The sequence below is a fragment of the Gymnogyps californianus genome, chromosome 1 (assembly GCF_018139145.2).
Source record: "Gymnogyps californianus isolate 813 chromosome 1, ASM1813914v2, whole genome shotgun sequence".
In the NCBI taxonomy this organism is placed as follows: domain Eukaryota; kingdom Metazoa; phylum Chordata; class Aves; order Accipitriformes; family Cathartidae; genus Gymnogyps; species Gymnogyps californianus.
In genome coordinates, this window is record NC_059471.1 from 158,893,708 (window position 1) to 158,912,619 (window position 18,912).

The 18,912-nt window shown below is 43.2% G+C and overlaps 1 protein-coding gene across 1 annotated transcript; it reads left to right on the forward strand.

The window, feature by feature from the left end:
* The first annotated feature begins 1,863 nt into the window (after window positions 1–1,863).
* Window positions 1,864–14,363, forward strand: FBXO7 (F-box protein 7). The gene is made up of 9 exons (XM_050912137.1): window positions 1,864–2,036; window positions 3,672–3,972; window positions 5,931–6,158; window positions 7,525–7,666; window positions 8,894–8,977; window positions 10,092–10,184; window positions 11,135–11,311; window positions 11,996–12,033; window positions 12,405–14,363. Exons 1-9 carry the CDS (start codon window positions 1,915–1,917, stop codon window positions 12,807–12,809), a joined length of 1,590 nt encoding a protein of 529 aa, XP_050768094.1. The 5' UTR covers window positions 1,864–1,914; the 3' UTR covers window positions 12,810–14,363.
* Window positions 14,364–18,912: the final 4,549 nt, after the last annotated feature.

The window sequence follows — 18,912 nt, forward strand, 5'->3', positions numbered from 1 at the left end:
CCCCCGGGCGGGATGGGGAGGAGAAAACACAACGAAAGGCTCATGAGTCGAGACAAGGACAGGGAGGGATCACTCACCACTTATGGTCACAGGCAAAACAGACTCGACTTGGGGAAAAATAAATCAATTTAATTTTTGTTACCTATCAAATCAGAGTAGGATAATGAGAAATAGAACTGTATCTTAAAAACACACCTTCCCCCCACCCCTCCCTTCTTCCCGGGCTCAGCTTTGCTCCTGATTCCTCTACCTCCTCCCCCGCCCCAGTGGCACAGGGGGGTGGGAATGGGGGTTGCGGTCAGTTGATCACACATTGTTTCTGCAGCTCCTTCCTCCTCGGGAGGAGGACTCCTCACACTCTTCCCCTGCTCCAGCGTGGGGTCCCTCTCACTGGGGGTCAGCCCTCAATGAGCTTCTCCAACGCGAGTCCTTTCCACGGGCTGCAGTCCTTCGTGAACTGCTCCAGCGTGGGCTTTCCCACAGAGTCACGGCCTTCTCCGGGCCCAGCCACCTGCTCCGGCGTGGGGTCCTCCACAGGCTGCAGGGGAATCTCTGCTCCGGCGCACCTCCTCCCTCTTCTTCTTCACTGACCTTGGTGTCTGCACGGTTGTTTCTCTCACATCCCACTCCTCTCTTCACTGCAGCTCCTCTTCTCCTTTAGCAGTCTTTCTCCTTCTTAAATATGCTATAACAACAGAGGCACTACCGCCATCACTGATGAGCTCAGTCTTGGCCAGATGCAGGTCCGACTTGGAGCCGAGGAAGCTTCTAGCAGCTTCTCACAGGAGCCACCCCTGTAGCCCCTCCCCCGCTACACAACCCCCCACCACACAAACCCAACACAGAAGGAAAAACAAGATAATCTAGATTGAGAATAAGCATTGTTCAGAAGTTACCTCTGAATTCACTGTTCTCTGAAATTTAATGTAATTCATTAAACAAAGTAAAACCTTGAATTGTGCCTTTCACTTCTTTTCCCCATCAACATTACACTTCCATGAAGTGCGTATTTCTAGATGAAGTCAACTGAGGAGGAACCTTTTTTCAAGTATGACAGATAATGGGGAACTAACGCCAGTGAAGTCAAGTCTGTGACACTTTGTATTTCTGGTGAGATTATTTGACTGCAGGTGTTAAAACATTACCTCCAAGACAACAATTCAGTAGTCTGCCTTAAAAAAACATGTTCCTTTATAAAACTAAATGCTCTTGGGGACAGTATCCTCCTTCAGCCCTTCCCATAGCACCTGTTTCCATGAACTTCGCCAACAGAGTTAAACGCCCAGAGAACAACACCCTCTCCTCAACCTATTTGGTTTTAGAGTAACACCTAAAAGATGAGAAAAGCGGCCCAACCAAACCCCTCCACACAGCGGCAGGCAGGCAGCCAGCGTGCAGAGAGCACTCCCGCCAGCGGCTTATCCCCTTCCAGGCACGGCGGGGATAAGCCGCTGAGAGAGATAAGCCACTGCTGAACAACAGCAGCAAAGCAACCTCAGCAACGGAGGCAGACAAGAGCAACGGCCGCGGGGAAGAGCAACAACCTCCAACCGACAAGCCCGGGGGTGGGGATAGCGCGAGGGGAAGGTAACTCCTCCCAGCGCATGCGCGGGTACAGCCCGAACGCCCCAATCATCGATCGCGGCCGGGCAGAGCCCCCGCGCAGGCCACGGCGTGGCACGCCGAGGCACCGATCGGGCGCGCGGCCCGCGGCGCTCTGGGGGAACGCCTCAAGCCCCGGGGGCGGGGCCAAGCGAGGGCGGGGCCGGGCGGGCTGAGGCGGGGCCGCGCCAACCAAAACAACGACACGCCCCGGCAGCCCTTGCGCCCGCCGCCCGCCGCCACCACCGCCATCGCCGCCAGCCGGCGGGGCCCGCTCGGGGCGCGAGGCGGGCGCGGAGACCCGCCGCCGCCATGAAGCTTCGCGTGCGGGTGCAGAAGCGAACGGCGCCGCTGGAGGTGCAGGGGGCGGAGCCAACGCTGGGGGAGCTGCGCGCGCAGCTGCGCCGGGCCCTGCTGCCCGCCTGGGGGTACAGGTAGCGTGCGGAGCGAACCATCGCGGGGGGGGGGGGGCGCTAAGGGGGGGCGGCTGCGCGCGCGCGGGCTTGGGCCGGCGGGACCGTACCACGCGGTGCGGGGGGAGGGGCGGGGCGGCCCGGCCCATCTCCCCCCGTCCGCCCCGGGGCGGCGCTGCTGCCCCTGCGGGGCGGGCGGTGCCGGGGCTGCCGCGGGCGGGGGAAGGGGCGGCGGGTGCTGGCGGCCCGCCGGGGCCGTGCAGCTCCTCCTCTGGCCAGGCGTGAGGGCGCGAAGGGCGGGCGCCGAGAGGAAGGGGCAGAGCGGCCGGGGGCGAGCCGCGCTGCCGGCTCCCGGGCGAGGCCGGCGGTGCGAAGGCGCGGTGGTTGGTAGGCCCGTGTGCGGCATCCCGCGGCGGGGCGGGTGGGGGGCACCGGGGCGAGGCCCGGGAGCTGTGGGTAACACATCACGGGGTGGAGGGGATTAAAAGATTGCCGGCCTGGAGGTTTTACCCGGTTCGCGGGGGCACGTTGCTAAAGCTCGTGCAACGCCTGGCAGCGGCGGCTGCTGAGCCCCTTCCCGCAGGTCCTGCGGCAGCGCCGGCGGGTCGGGCGGCGGGTCACGGCGGCTCCCAGCGACTTTCGCTTCCCGGCTGTTCACTGCGGAACAGGAAAGTAAAACTTGCTTTGGGAAATGCTCGGCTGTGAAATGCGGGTTGCAGCTCCAGTCAGAGCCGACTTAAATTTCCGTGTGGCCTTTACGTTACAAAACCGGCTGTCGGGTATCAGTTTTATAGTTTTGCAGGCTTCTTGGAGAATCTCTGGGGTTAAATTTCATAAACGTTTTATCTATGAAGAAATCATGGTAGCCTTTATAGGAGAGTAAAGTCTGCAAAATCAATTTAAGAAATACCTACATAAGAGGCTCATTTTCTGATAGTGGCTAAAGGGTTTGTATTTGCAAACCTTTAATTAGGTACGATATACTAATGTTTCACTGGTGATACGTACATTTGATAGCACTGCACTGTGCTGCATAGCAGTGTGGGCAGGAGAAATCTGAATTACTGCTTGTCTTGCCACAGTGGGTGTGTTTTATAGCTGATACTGGATAGCTGCTTCTGTGCTAACCAGTTGCATTTCTATTTGGTTTTGGTTTTGTGCTTGCCCTGAAGCATCTTTTGCTATTACTGTCATTTGCAACTAGCGTGCTGTAGGGCAGCTGCGGACCTTTTGAAAGGAATGTTTTGCTTAATCAGAGAGCAAGACGGTTGGGTCTGCAACACTATCTTGTTTTTAAATCATCTCAGCCAGTAGTTTATTTAAAGCTTGTTTTGCTAGGTGTGGTGTCTTCTAATTTGGAGGGCACTTGTTTGCTTTCCTTCGTAACTGTTTTATGAGCAATTACTGTAAATGAAGTTATACCTACCAAGCAGCTACGGCTACTTAAAATGTACTTGGAGAGAAACATGGGGGAAATAATTTCATACCATTTTTTTTTCCTCACTCTTCCTTTAATATATAGCTAATCATTAATGGATTAAAACTCACGGCATAGTACTATTGTATTATGCAGTATGCATTTCTAACTGTAGCTCTGTGTGCAGTTACCCAGGTGCAGCCAACCATGTTTCCTTTTTTTTTTTTCCTATTTTGCAGTTCTGATACCAAGTTTTCAATAACATTGAACAGAAAAGATGCACTCACAGAAGATCAGAAGACCTTGGCTTCATATGGAATTGTTTCTGGTGATTTGATATGCTTATTACTAGAAGAAGCAGATGGACAGCCCAACCTACCTCCTCCTCCTCCTTCTACTCCTCCCCCACTTGAGAACGGTCATGAGCCGTCCACCTTGATCCCCAACAAAAGTCAGGCCAACAGTCCAAAAGAAGAAGGGCAGAATGAGCAGTCTGACAACCAGAAAGCTCAGGTGGAAGTTCAAAAGAGTGACGAGAGGGTAAGTACATGAGAATTGCCCTGTACAACACAAGGTAAAAAAGAAGGTATCTTCTTGTGTCAGTTGCTGTACTATATAGTAGAGAATCTTTTCAGAATATTTGGCTCCTTATACTTGTGTGATACACAGCCAGTTATTTGGATGGAAATTTGTCTCTATTCCTTGTATATTAGCTGTGACACAAAAGCTAGTTCAGAGACCCTGAGATGTTTCAGGTCTGACATTTTTACAGGATTTAATGTTTTTGCTGGAACATGCACTTTCAGTAAGGAAGTTAGGAGTGTGTTACTGGCCTCAGTGCTGTCTTCTCGAGGAAACTGATTCTAGGTACTGAACAAATGCAACAGGCACTGCCTGTCAGAAACACCACTCACAAGATGAGCGCATGATTCCTTTCTAATGGGTTATAACAGTTCCCTGTGATTCAGACGGCCTGCCATAGAGTGAGACCTGTCTGTCTTGTGCATGGAGGTTGTGTTGCTCAGACAGCTTCTGCCTCGTGCTTCGTAGGTGTACATCTGTATGACCCCATATGCTTCATGCAGCTAATAGGCACGTTTTTTCATATTACTCAGTGGTTTGTTTCCTGTGTGACAGTACATACAATAGTTAAGCAGATAACAGCTGCCACCAACTGCTGGGTCCTATGGTGAATGGTGTCCCTAGAGGGGACTCTGCAGGTACAGCCTAGTGCCATGATCTCTCTCTTACACGATCCTGTCTGTTTCAGGCAGGAGCTTGAGAAGCTGGGAGGAAATTGTCTTCCAACATTCTTTCAAAGCAAGCAGTTTTTTTGTTTTGGAATGAATTTCAAATACAAAATGTCCCTTAATACAACCTTTATATGAAGTCTTTTAAAAATATTGTTTTAATGTATGAAAATTAAGATTTAGGATAAAAAGAATAGTAAGCAATGAAAGAAAATGTAGTTGAACCACTGTCCCATTGATTCTTGTCAGGAGCAATAATCCTTATGTAGTGCTGTGGGCATGCAAGCTCCTTATGTCTGTCAGTCAGACCATAGTAAGCTGTGCAGATCTATTTCATATTTATTTAATATTGGAAAGCAAGATGAAAGATTCTCACATCTTCCTCCAAAGTTGTGGTGAAAGATGGCAGGAAAATTTCTAAGCAACTAGGTAGCATTATAGAAGAGCTCTAGAAGTCTGAAAAACTATGCTTAACTGGGGCTACATGCATTGCTGTTAATGAAAGAAGGGAAGTTCCACGGGTGGATGGCCATGCCAGCCTCATACAAACATAAGGGTGCCTTGTGCCATTGAGCATGGATGTGGGGGAGAAGTACCTAGAGCTCCTTTAGACTCTTTTTTCCCCTTTCCTGACCCTTCCCTGAGGTAAATCTCCTTATAGTTTTCATTCAGTAATCTTTTTTTTTTAATGTATATCTGGGTGGTTTTATAAATTACGTAATAATACATCGTGATTTTGGTAGAAGAAAGGAAACCACAATAAAACCACAGTCTTCCTGAAGTGGCAGCACATACACTCCATTCATGATTTTTTTCCCAGCTATTTAGGCCTATTGTGTTTCTAAGCAGTCTGAGTTATCATTTTGGTTACTTGCCATACATGTTGGCTAAATTTAAATAAATGGTGATACTGTAGTGAGTAAATTACTCCTGTGTATGTTGCGAAAATTCTGATGAAGGTTTAATATATTATTATCACTTTGTCTTCAAGTGGTATATGCAATAAAATGACAGACCCTTTTATGAAGGGCTTGAATTATAAATATCAAAAAACACAGGGTGTGTGTATAATCCCAGTCTCCAGCTGGGATGCTGGAAAATGGAGATGTAATGAATCTGTACAATTTGCATGAGAAATCAGTAGAGTAGTCATGGTGCCTGTGAGGACTGGAATAAGCAGACGAATAATATTGATGTATATAGAGGTGTAATTTTCTGAATGAAGGTATGTTTTGCTTTCCCTTGAAGGCAGGATCCAGCCTAGAATTTCCTTCTGGATTAGTCCCAGAAGATGTTGACCTGGAAGAAGGTACAGGTTCCTATCCCTCCGAACCCATGCTGTGCAGTGAAGCTGCTGATGGTGAAATACCACATTCCTTAGAGATGCTCTACCTTTCTGCTGAGTGTACCAGTGCCACTGATGCCTTGATTGTTCTAGTACATCTTCTCATGATGGAGACAGGCTATGTACCTCAGGTAGGTGCATAACCAATCAGGAAATTTCTTGGTCAGTATGAGAAAGCTGTGGAATATCGTGGGACTGTGTGAGACAAGATGCATCTGAAGATCTACTTCTGGCTTTGTATATGTCAGTCAGCAGCAGGAGCTGCTGAAGTATCAGCTTCTCTAATTTGCCTGACCAGTAAGCCTTAAGCAGCTTTTACGTGTGAGAGAAGAGGCCTATGCCTGTGTTTCTTTCAGTCCTCAGCCTCACTGGGACCCAGCTGATAACCCCCCTGTTTCTGCTTTATACTGTTGAGCTTGTGTAGATGTGCTTAGATTGTAGCATTTCTTTGAAGCGCTGCTGTAAGCATCAGTATCATCTCAATGGTATCCTGTTCACATGGTGGTTAACAAGGCCTAGGTCTGACAAAATGTTGTCTCCAATTCCCTGTTAACTTCAACTGAGTTCAGTTAGGCTTTGGTTCCACTAACCTGCAGAGGTATCTAACTCGTAGTCTAGCACCTATGACAGTACCTCTGTATGATGTATGAATTTACCTTTTCCCTTTGGATTTTCAGATTTGCATTGTATGTTTACTAATATGTGGCTGAACATGCAAAAAAAGATTTACTCTCAGGGAAGGTGTTTAAATTCTCATGTTTCTTCTTGCAGTGGGGCTAACTAAGCACCTGTAGGGGCTCCGGTTGACCAATACCAGTTTAATAAATCTGCTAAGTTAATTGCATTCCTATAGCCTGAAATACTATCTGAATAATACATTTGCCACTGGGAAGAAAGTTTGTTTATGTCAGTCAGTAGGCTTGGAAGTAGGGAAGATGATTGCAGTGCAGATTTAAGAGGAAAGAGGGAGACTCTACTTGTACTTGTGATAATGTTGTGTCCCCCTCTGGGATTCCATCTGGGCCTTTTCATACTGAAGCTGAAAGGAAAAACTGTTAGTCCACTTAGATTTTTGAATGGATTTCAAGGTCTGATTCTTCAAGCCCTGTCAGACCTCATAAGTTCACAGAAGGTGCAGTAACATGTTTTTCGTGCAGTAAATTAACATACATGCAGTTGTCGTCAGAATGCTGGAATAAATAACAGAATGAAGTAGATGTCTCAAAGAAATAGGTGTGAGTCTGCTCACTGAACATCCTTCCCTGTCAGAAACTGGGACAGGACAAAAAATTTCTAAACTTCTCCTTAGATTTGCTGTTAGTCTTGGGGAAAATAGTATATAATCATGCAATTATAGTCTGTGTCATAATGCGCATAGGGACTAAACTAAGATTTGAATTGCAAGCAGCATTCTGGCAGTTCCCAACTTCTCTTTTTTCACCCCTTAGTCTTGGTAGATTGCTAATGTATGGCAGTGTTATCTCTGTGTATTTTTAGGGGACAGAAGCCAAGGCAGTGTCTATGCCAGAGAAATGGAGAGGGAATGGTGTTTATAAGCTACAGTACACACATCCCCTTTGCGAAGAAGGTTGTGCTGGTTTGACTTGTGTGCCTTTGGGAGATCTTGTTGCTATTAATGGTAAGTTAGTCAAGTTTTTATCCTGGATGCACATTGCTAAATATCACCATTGTTTAGTAAGAGAAAACTTAAATGTGCTTTTGTGCACTCTGTTTAGAACTGCACCTTGATTATCCAGGTTGCTGAGGTGCAAGAGATGCTACTTCCTGATGCTGAATATTCTTGGCATTTCCTGTCTCCGTGTCAACTGTTTCTCTTCCTCTAATCATAATAGGTCAATCCTTAGGGGATTCAGCTGGCCTTTTCATTGCAATGTTATAGAAATCTGTTTCTTGTCTCATTTCGTAGGAACTTTGTTATACACTGCCAAACATTAAAAGAGGTAGATTTACTCCAGCTGCAATATTTTGTGTTGTCTCATGTTCTTTGCAAGACTTATAAACAACTTCCAGAGTGTGACTATGTATTCTTTAGCTTTAATGTATAATCTTTCCTGTAGCACACTAACAGTTTAACTGTGGTCTCAAAAATTTTATTTAGTTTAAGCTATTCAGTCCAGAAAATTTAGGGAAGTCTAATTTTTTGAAGCAACTTCCATATCACTTGGTGGGTTTTTTGGAGGTTTTTTTTTGTTGTCTTTGTTTTTGGTTTGCTGGGGTTTTTTTCTTTTTCATATTTTGTTTAGCATTTGAGCAGTTCCACATTTTTGCAGAACCAATATTAAATTGGGACTTGATTCTAATTTCAAGATATCTTTGATTAAAATTTTTACATTTATTTGTAAAACTTGTAATTGATTATGCCAATTTGTATAAGCACATATGTTTTCTCAGAATGTGTATGCATTTTGATCAAATGTTTTAACCAAGTCAGGTTAAGGTTAGATTTAGGACAGTGTTATAACTACCATGCATGTAGTGTTCATATAGTAAGCTTGTTGAGTCTTTCTCTAGTTAGTATTTCTTTAATGACTGGGTTATAATAATGGCTTGCTCTGTACCTCTTTTAGCTGTGTGACGTCTCTTTCTACGTGATAGAATTGTTGAAGGCAATGCTTGGTTTCTGTCACCAAGATCTTTGTTTATTCCCTGCTATTTTAAGTTCCATTTTGTTTTTCTGAAATTTTAATTTGTCTAGCTGCTTGCTATGGTTGGGTATTTTCCTTGAGGGGATCTGGTAAGGGAGGAAAGTAAAACACCTCCGAAGGGTAAGGCAGTAATTAAGTGGTCTTTGTCATCTCTCAATGTGTTTTAAATTTTGAAATGTCTTTTTTTCTTATATTTGCAGCAACATTAAAAATCAACAAAGAGATTAAAGGTGTTAAGAGAATACAGCTATTGCCAGCATCCTTTGTTTGCTTTCAGGAGCCAGGTATGATTGAGCTATGATACTCATAGTAGTAAACTGAAAAGTAAAGAAGTGACACAGTGGGTAAGGATATACTTCAGTAGAGGACCGAATAGGTACAGAATAGCAAAAAAGAATGGAAATGTGGTTATCATTTACGTTAGTCATAGCTTTGTGGTAAAAGGAATTCAGAGTGTAGCCATTTAATCACATTTTGTTGTTAAAACAATTTGAATTTCTTGGGTTAACAGTGTGAGGAGAGAACCTTGCAAAGCCCGAGTCATCCTTTGGCCTGTATGCCTGTTATTTATGAGGACCTAAGCATACGTATGAATCTCTGGGGCAGCAATGCTGGATTATGCGCCCTTTCTGCCTGGCAGTTCAGGACTTCAGGGGCTGATGGTACCTACACTCTTGTTGTGGCACTGTAATTGTGACATTCTTTTTGTCAGAAAACATGTGCTGACCACGTAGCTCTCCCTGGAATGCCAAAATCAGAGGGAAGAGTAAGGTCGGGGGGACAGAAGGGTAGATAAATGGGGATCCTTGTGAGCACAGACCTGACTAACCTTCTGTTCTCTGAAGTACATGAACTGCTTTGTTGGCAGTTGAGGCTGACTCAGGATCCTACATTGTGTCCTGGGTAGCCCCAGTCACTGATGTACAAGTCTAGTCAAAAGGCTTTAGAATTAACTGAGCACTGAAATGTGTCCGATACAATGGTAGAGTCTTCTGGCTCCTCTTTCTTCAGAGAACAGAATGGAAAAACATTCCTGTCAGAAAAATGAATATTACAGGCATTTACAACATAGGTGCATGTTACACATGAGCTTTGAAATCTGACAAAGGAAGCTCTGACAGCTTGAGAGTCATTTTGTTTCTGAAGAACTCAAGTATTTCTCTTAATGGTGCTTTTTAAGGCCAAAGGAAAGCCTAGCCTGACCATGGAACTGGTCTGTAGTTTGTTGATGAATTACTTATTGCATGATTGTTACACTCTAGTTGCAGAGCTGCTCCCATCAAGATTACAAGCAGATTACAGTTCTGCTTATAAGAAAACCATAATTCTTCTGCTCTTATATAATTTTTGCATTATAACCTCCTGAAGTTAAGCTTTTTACCTCTCTTCTTTTGATAGAAAAGGTTGCAGGTGTTTACAAAGACCTTCAGAAATTATCCCGCCTCTTTAAAGACCAGCTGGTTTACTCTCTTCTGGCTGCTGCCCGACAAGGTGAGAGAAAATATTTACAATTAGAGATGGTACTTCATTTTTGAGGATGAAAGGAGGGGGTCTATCTAAAGCCTTGAAGGAAAAGTGTTAGAAAGAGCTGTTCAGTGATGGGTATATAAAGAGTAAGCATAAAGTAATTTATCCATTCTAAAGAAATTATATTAATCTTTGTATCTCAGAAAATGTTAATATAATTTTCTGGGTTTAATTTTTAATTGCTCTAGTGTCACTCAAGAGACTGGAGTGGCTGTTTTCCACACTCAGTGATGAGAAAATCATACCACAATAATTTTGTGGCAGTAGTTCTGCAGTTTTGATCCATTTCTTTGTCAAAGCAGAAAAATTTATATAGCATCATATTTGGAAGTCTAACCCCAGGAATGATCTTCTCAGTAACCCATCATTGAGGGATTGGAAAGGATGGTAGGAAGTAACCCAAGGTGGTGTTTGTGAAGTAGTAGGAAGCCAGGCTTTCTCTGCATAGGTATTGCCATAAAAGGTCTCAGCTTTGTATTCTGAAGACTATTCAATGGAATTCCTTCTAGACTTCAGGGTGGGAAGGTTTTATGTGAAGCATGTGCTCTGTATTTAATGTGTTTTTTGTGGGCTCATGAAATTGGGCAGGTCTTTTTTCCTTTACTTATTCCTTTGTTCTGTAGCCTATAAACATAGTTAGGTGTGTGGAATGTTTCTTAGGCTTAGTGGCCAATAGTGGTCAGTATAAAGTGCCATTTGCCCTATTTTGTGCACTCCGTAAATGTACTTAGAGTTGCAAGAGATCTTTTTACTGTCATGTCACAGTACTTTCTGAGAAAAGTGGTGTAACTCAGGCATCAAAGCGAAATGATTTAAGGGAAACATTATAATGTCCTTTCTTTCTTTTAGGGTCTTTAGAGAGAAAGTAAACTCTGCACCACTTAGGTAATGCTTCTGTTTTCTCCACTTTGTAGCTCTGAACTTGCCAGATGTGTTTGGGTTAGTGGTCCTTCCTCTTGAGCTCAAGCTTCGGATTTTCAGACTTCTGGATGTCCGTTCACTCATCTCTCTTTCTGCTGTTTGCCGTGATCTTTACACGGCTTCAAATGACCAGCTTCTGTGGAGGTTTATGTATCTGCGAGATTTCCGAGGTAATGTTGAGACATGTTTTTCTAATTACATTCTCATGTGAACAGAGGGATTAGGTCTGACAGATTTTGATAAGAGGCTCCTCAGGCAACCACTTCGGATTTTTAAACACTGTGAGTAAATGCAGTAATTTGTGATGCTAACCATTACAGTTGGTCAGGTGTAATTCAGGTGGATGCGCAGTTTTCTGCCAGGAAAACTGGTGACAGTCTGCTGAGCCATTCCTGATGGACCACATAGTTCTTCCCATTGTGTGGTGCAGACTTTCCTTGTTTTCATCTGTTTCCCTGGGTACCTTGGTGTACTGGCTATTGCAGATATTAGGAAGTGGAGGGAAGAGATATTCCTGCTATAATTTCTCACAAGAGATTGAAGAAACAAGGTGATCAAGGGAGGTGCTGTCAGAAGTCAAAGATGGGGACAGTGTTTCTGGGATTTCTCTGCTTACTCAGTAACTTTTGGAGATGATGCTTTACGTAGAATGGGTGTGCAAGTAGATTACCTATTGAATGGTCCTGGAGCTTTGTATTTTTTAAGATGGATTATCTTAATGAAAAAATGTATTGACCAAAAGTGTTTTTTCATCTCTTGATTCTTCTGCAAGTTCTGACAAAACTGTGGGCATCTGTGGCATGAATTCTACTTAAAATAGATTGCTCTTCTTACTTTTTTGCTTCTCTTTGTAGATCCTATTGCAAGGCCTCGTGACACAGACTGGAAAGAAGTAGGTGGCTTTTTTATATAATCTCTCTGAGATTAGTCTCCATGGGCTAATTTGAGAATAAAGCATAGACTTTGGGAGGCAGTAACTTTGAGTTAAATTTTAAAGCGTGGTGTTCTGTGTACACATGTTGAGTTTGGTCAGAGTAGGAGAAAACAGCATCAACAGGTTACATGGTGCATGTCCAAATCGTGGGTTAGAGGTCTTCCAGAGATGCTGTATTTGGTCTTTGGCAGGCAGGGGAGTTGCTGTTCTGGGTTTTCAGACTGGTGAGGAGTGCTCTTCTGAGAAGTGGTACAGAACTGAATGCAGTTGCTGTAGGTGGAATGCAAAGCACTTAGAGAGCTTTAAAATGCCTTTGTTTCTGTCTGCAGCTGTACAAGAAAAAGTTGAAACAGAAGAAGGAGGCCCTGAGATGGAGGCACATGATGTTTCTGCCCCCTACGCCTCATCCAATCCCCTTTCATCCCAACCCATTCTATCCTAATCCCTTTCCTCCCAACCCATTCCCATCAAACCCAATCTATCCCCCGATGATTATTGGTGGAGAATATGATGAGAGACCAACACTTCCCTATGTTGGAGACCCAATTAATTCACTCATTCCTGGCCCAGGAGAAGCACCAGGCCAGTTTCCTCCATTCAGACCACATTTTGACCCAATTGGTTCCTTGCCTGGAGCAAACCCTACACTTCCAGGACGAGCTGGTCCCAATGACAGGTTTCCACCTAGACCCAGCCGGGGCCGCCCCATGGACATTCGCCGTGCGTTCATTTGATTGCTGCTTTTTCCTTCAGTGAGTTTTCTAGTCCCTGAGCTTGCTTTCTAACTGCAGGAGATGGTAAATCCCAGGCATTAACATCTGCCTTCTCTTCAGATTGTGGCAAGAACATGTGTGCATGGTAATGTTTCAACCACAAAGGCTGGGTTTGTTTTATGCTCTGGTGGTACTGTACCACCTGGCACTAAGGTCTATTTCATGAAGAGCTACAACTTAGAACAGTTTGTTCTGCTTCCCCACCCCTCACCCTTAATAATCTGTGAAGTGCTACTTAGAGACCAGAAGGATACCGGCCAAATATTTGCTGCATCAGATAAAGAGCAATTTAAATACAAACCCTATACTTGTCTGTCTTATTTGAAGAGTTTATTAAATTGCCAGGAAAAATGATGTTGTTTAAAATCTACCTGGCTAATGATCTTTATTAACAAAAAATCTACCATGTTCCACATAGAACAGGATACTGCCACTGTTATGGCAGATGTGTGTTCATGGAAATTTTCAAAGATGACATTTCCTTTTTCCTTTAATGTTTTATTAGGTAAAAAGCATTTTTGTATTGTTACTTAATACACAAAGAATACAGGGAAGGGATTTTCTTTACAATGGAAATATTAGAACACAATTTGTTTTACAAACAACTGAGTAAAGTCATGCTACAGTGCAACTCAGAAGTCTGAACAGAAGCAGAGCAATTTTACAAAGAACCAGCAGCAAAACTTTTGTCTTTCTCCTTGACTTTACAAATAAGGAGCTGTAGTACATGGCTGCATTTACTGCGTGTGAACTAAAACTGGTGCAAAAATAAATCTTTCCTCCTGCATAACTTAAGGAATTAAATAGGTTGACCTGGTTGCAGTGGAAATGGGATCACAGCAGAAGCAGAATGAATTCTCACTTTACTGCAGTAAATTCCATTTAATTCCATTACTTCAGTATCAAAATATATCTTGCCAAGAGGAAATGTGTTGTAGCATGTTATGAGCACCTTTCAAGTGTTGTCTTATTAACTAATGAGCAACTAACAAGACCACTGTTAAAGTCTCCTGATGAGATCTGCAGGCTGATGCTGGAGCTCAATTAAAGGAAGACTGGAATGACTAAACTTTGCTAGAACTTTTCATTTCTTACATTTTTTTTTTAAGATGGATTGATCCCAGTGTTTCTATAAATGTAAATGGTACTGATGACTGTTGTGAGAGCTGATATTATTTTCTAAAATCTTTTTGAAATTCCAACAGCGGAAATGGAATGACATTTCTTGTTAAATACAAGCTATTTAATCAGTAATACTTATGTGCTTTTTCAGGTGATATTTCAGTGATTCATCTTGTTTTGTATAAAATCAGCTGACTTCAGTAGGGTCAGGAAGCTTTGCCATTAACTCCAGTGGAAGTAAAATATAATACTTTATTTTGCTGTCAAAAGTTGTATTGCTTCTTTCTTCCCTTTTCTGCTTCGCAGCAATGGCATACCAGTGCAAATCCTGGCATAATTAAACACATAAGAGTATGTATTTATAGGGTTTGGGGACAGTGGTTTCCCTTCAATAACAAGATTAGCCTTAATTTTGAATATTTGCCTGCAGTGGTTGAATTGCCTTGTTCCATCAGAATTTTCACTTAAGTGTATAGTCAGGCCTCTTAGAGCTTACAGTGATTCTTTATATTCCACTGACTATAAAAAGGAAAAGGGGAATCTACACTGTGTTGGTCTTGTACCATTTTGTTGTTGTGATGAGTGCTTCAGAAGTGCTTCGTAATGTTCAGATAAGGTTATACAGCTTTAACGGATAAAATAATTCGTAACTTAGTCTTTTCACTTTTTTCAAGCTATTTCTGGGAACAGTGATCTCTATGTGTGTGAGATACATTAATTTGGTGGTGCCAATGGTACCTTACTAGTGCCTTGATGGCAATCACGTTGCTTGCTCTGCTGGCATGCCCCATGCTGCTCTGGAGTTGGGCCCTCTCTGCCATGGAGATGACCCCGTCATACTTCTGCTAGGCTGATGCCACAGGTTCTGTTTATCCTGGATTTTGTCATTTGAATATTTGTTTTTGAAGACATGAACTCAGCCTTTTTACAGATACACCACTAAGTGACCTGAAGATACTCCTTCCCTTTCTTCATTGTTCCTTCACATTGTACTAAAGGTATTGTGAGCCAAAGATAAAGGAACCTGACTTACCCTGAACTGTCAAGTTCCCTCAAGATGAGTTCCCTTTATTCATAAAGCAGGATATGAAATATAAAGTGAATATATCGGGGCCAACAGTATAAAATAGAAGACAGAACAGAGGAAATATTTGAAAACTAGCTGCTTATTTTGTTTATTCGCCAACTCCTAAGTCAGGTATCTGCGTCATTGCTGTTTGCGAACTCTATAGAAGAGAAATCACGAAAGATGAAATGCCTGAAGATGGACATTTCTTACCTGTACTGTTCATCTGTATCCAGCACTGTTAGGGTTGCTACTATCAGTCACTTGGAAATAAGGAGCTATTGTCCTTGGCTTTTCTATTTACTGTTTTATCTTATTCATGAAACTTCAACCAACCAGATGAAGTAAGTGGGTCATATGCAGGGTGTAAGGTCTTATGTACCTGCCTGTGATTAGTGAAAGAGAAGAAAATATCGCTGCAGTTATGAGGACTGCTATTCTTATGAACTTTAGCTTTATACAAGACTTTTAGTTGCGTAGGAACATAAGTGACATTCCTCTTGAAATACCACACCTAGATATTACAAGAAAGTCAAGATGTTTCTCAGTCTGTATCTAAACGGCAAAATGTAAACTAATTTTCCAGGTGGTGGATATGAGTGGGTGTCATAGCTGTGTCCCAGCTCCTTCTTGGGCTGGATCCAAACACACAAATCTATTCATGTTGTTTCCTGGCTTCCATGTGAAGAAAATTGAAGCATGCAGGACAAAAGGGAAGCTCTGACCAGGTGCTCAGTTTTCACAGCTGTGTGAGAAAGATCCCAAGGCATGCTGTGGGGTATGTCTGCCCCGTAATTTAAATGTAACTTCTATTCAGCTTTTCTGTTGACTTCTTACTGCCCCTAACTCCAGCTGTTATATTTAGGTACCTAAATACCTCTTGGGTATACCGTAGTTCCCCATTCATATAAATGAAGAATATACCCCTTGCATTCCCTCTCTCTCTTGCTTTGTTAGATTGTAGGGATTTTGGAATAGAAACCCTGCATCAAAAGTGATAACCTGAATATATGATGATGCATTTGTGAATCTCCTGCTAGCAACAACATCTAGTATGTGAGCATTGTAGTTGTAGATTGAAGTGTACTGTTGGAACATTTTAGGACACAGTATAGAGTTTCATCGCTTTAACTTAGGAAATCAACTCAGTGTTTTCATTAAAGCACTTCTGCGGATAGAACTGAAGATGCCTTTCAGGAACTATAGGAGTAACCAAGTTAAGCTGAGAGTGCCTGTTGCTTTTACTTGTTTTTGCAAGCGGGAGCTAGGAGGAGGGGAGATGCCCTTCTGTTTGCTTGTCCCTTGAAAGGTGACAGCTGGGAGCTGTAGGCAAATGATCTGAGTCACTGCTGGGTATCAAGTCAACAGTGCTATCCTGTTACTGTGGTCTGTTGGAGGACAGCCCTGCTGTGTTCAAATGCAGCATCAGCAAATGATCCAACCGTTGTGGTTTCAGTGATGAACTGGGGTCGATTTGTGGGGCCATGCCATACTAGTCACTAGTTACTTATTTTTTGTATAGGCTGTGTTGGTAAGAGAAACAAAAAGATTCAGAGGATAGAGCAATTGAGGATTCTGGCAGTAAACTTTTATTTCTGTCTTTGCATCTCTGGTGACCATTTAGTAGGGAAAGGCATAAACCATGCTGAGGGAAGTGTTATAGAAGGAAATCCTCTCCCACCAGGGTTGTATTACCTCCTCTCCATGTAGTGGAGCCTGTTAATCTGCTATTGTTCTTGCCAGTGGGACAGTGCTTGCTCAAGGCCATTTGTCACTCTTTTATTGCTCCTGGAGACTGCAAAACAGCAGGGTCTGTTTTTTTTCTCAGACAATGACATGTATTTATGATGCTACATTGTAAACTGCTTAGCAAACCTGGAAGGACAACACAGAACTGGGGGTGGGGGGTGGGGATAAATCATCAGGGAATAGGGTGGTTCTATAATACTGAACTTGAGGTATAAATCATCGATCCAGATGAGTCTCTTGAGAGCCAACCTGGAAAAGCTATGCTGTTACTTGCCTGAAAGTGCACAGGTCACAAAAGCCATTATATGTGTAAAAGCCTGCTTAGGGGTAGGTCATACAAGGTCCAGATGACTGCATTGGATTTAGATGTTCGTTACAGGTGCTGTGCAGGAAGGAATTGCTTGTTTGGCTTTGTTCCCACCAGTGAATCATAAGATCCAAGATGGCAAATGCTGCTGTTGCTTTTGCTGCTTTGGGGATCTCCCTCTTTAAGTGACAGCAAAGATCTGTGCCATTGGCTCAACTGTGTTTATCTTACTGACCTCCCTGCCTCCCTGGGCATTCCGAAGCATCATCAAGGTGAAGTTGCTCAGGGAAGCACAAAGCCAAAAGTCTGGCCTTGAAGCTGTATGCATGGTTTGTGACTAAAGTACTTGAGAAAACTTGAAGAAAAGTCGAGGAGGTTGGATGGGGACTGGTGCCTGCATTAAGTGTGTTATAAATAGAACTGGCACAGCACAAGGGGTAGGTTCTCAGCTGGTAGAAATAGCCATAGATACATTGATTTACCCAGGGTGTTTTTGTTCAATCATGAATGTAGGTTGTGTCATTCCTGTTTTTTGCCATGTCCCTGTTCTAGTATATGTGCTCATACACAGCTTCATTCTGTGTTGCAGCACTATACCAGCTACTAAAAAGAAAATTAACTCTATCCCAGCCAAAACGAGGACATTAGAGGAAAAGCACACCTGGCAAAGATCCATCTCTGTCTTCTCTGGAAGAGTAATTCTTGGGGTGGTCGGGGAGGACTAATACTGATCATTACCTGCTTGGGGCAATCCCATACATGCCCTCCCATGGCTTGGTGTCTCTGGATGGACCCTAGCTCATCTTATTTGTAAAGGATAGTTTTCCTGTTCTGTTGCAGGTTTGTCACCTTGCATTCATTTTGCACTCACCCCAGTGAAGTCAATGGGAGTTCAAGGAGGGAGACAGGATTTCACTCCATCTCTCTGTCCGTTTGGTATTATGGAACACTCAGCACACAAGTATGTGCACTTCATCAGCTCTGCTATTAATTAAGCATGTTCCTGGGGGACATACTTAGCCAGATGTGACCAAGTCACCAAAGTGCTTGGAGTTTAGCTGGGTTTTGTCTGGAATTCGTGTGAACTGTGAATGTGAACTTGTGTTTCCAGGGGCAGGGGAAGAAGTTGTTTTTTGTGTGGAAGGCCCATTTCTCAGGTTATTTTTGAGCTAAGGCTACAGGGTTAGAACATGACATTTTTCTCTCGGAACTCAGGAATCACGTGCAGGGGACATAATTGCAAGGCATGAAACAGAGACGTTTTATCTGCTATGAGCAGAGTGATCTGGAACAAACCAGCATTCCATCTGGATGACCTGCTCATGTGATCTTTGGCGCTTACTGATGCCTGGTACTGTATTTAACTTGAATGTAGTTTTGCTCTGAAAAGTGACTTTTTATAAAGTTGGTATCATGAAGTTCCACAGTTCACTGTGTTTCCATGCGCAAGCATGCTCACTTTATCAGTCAATCAATACTTATTCTTGACTCCGTCTTTGCACATCTGTTTCTGAAATAAGCCTATATTTTTTTAGCTCGACCTCAACAAGTATTCTGTAATTGGAAGGTAGCAATTGTATTGACTATATACAAATCAAAATAAAATCTAGTTTGCACGGTCATAACTGTGTTGACTCCACAGGGGTTAGCAAGAGTAAAATTTGCTTTACAACTCAGTCATTTGAACAGATGTGATTCCGATTATGCACAAAAAACAATGAAATAGTGCCACTTTTATACAGTCACTTTTCAGACCGTTACTAGAATATTTTCTTTGTATTAAAACAACTATAGTTTTCTAAATTCCCTTTACCCAGGTG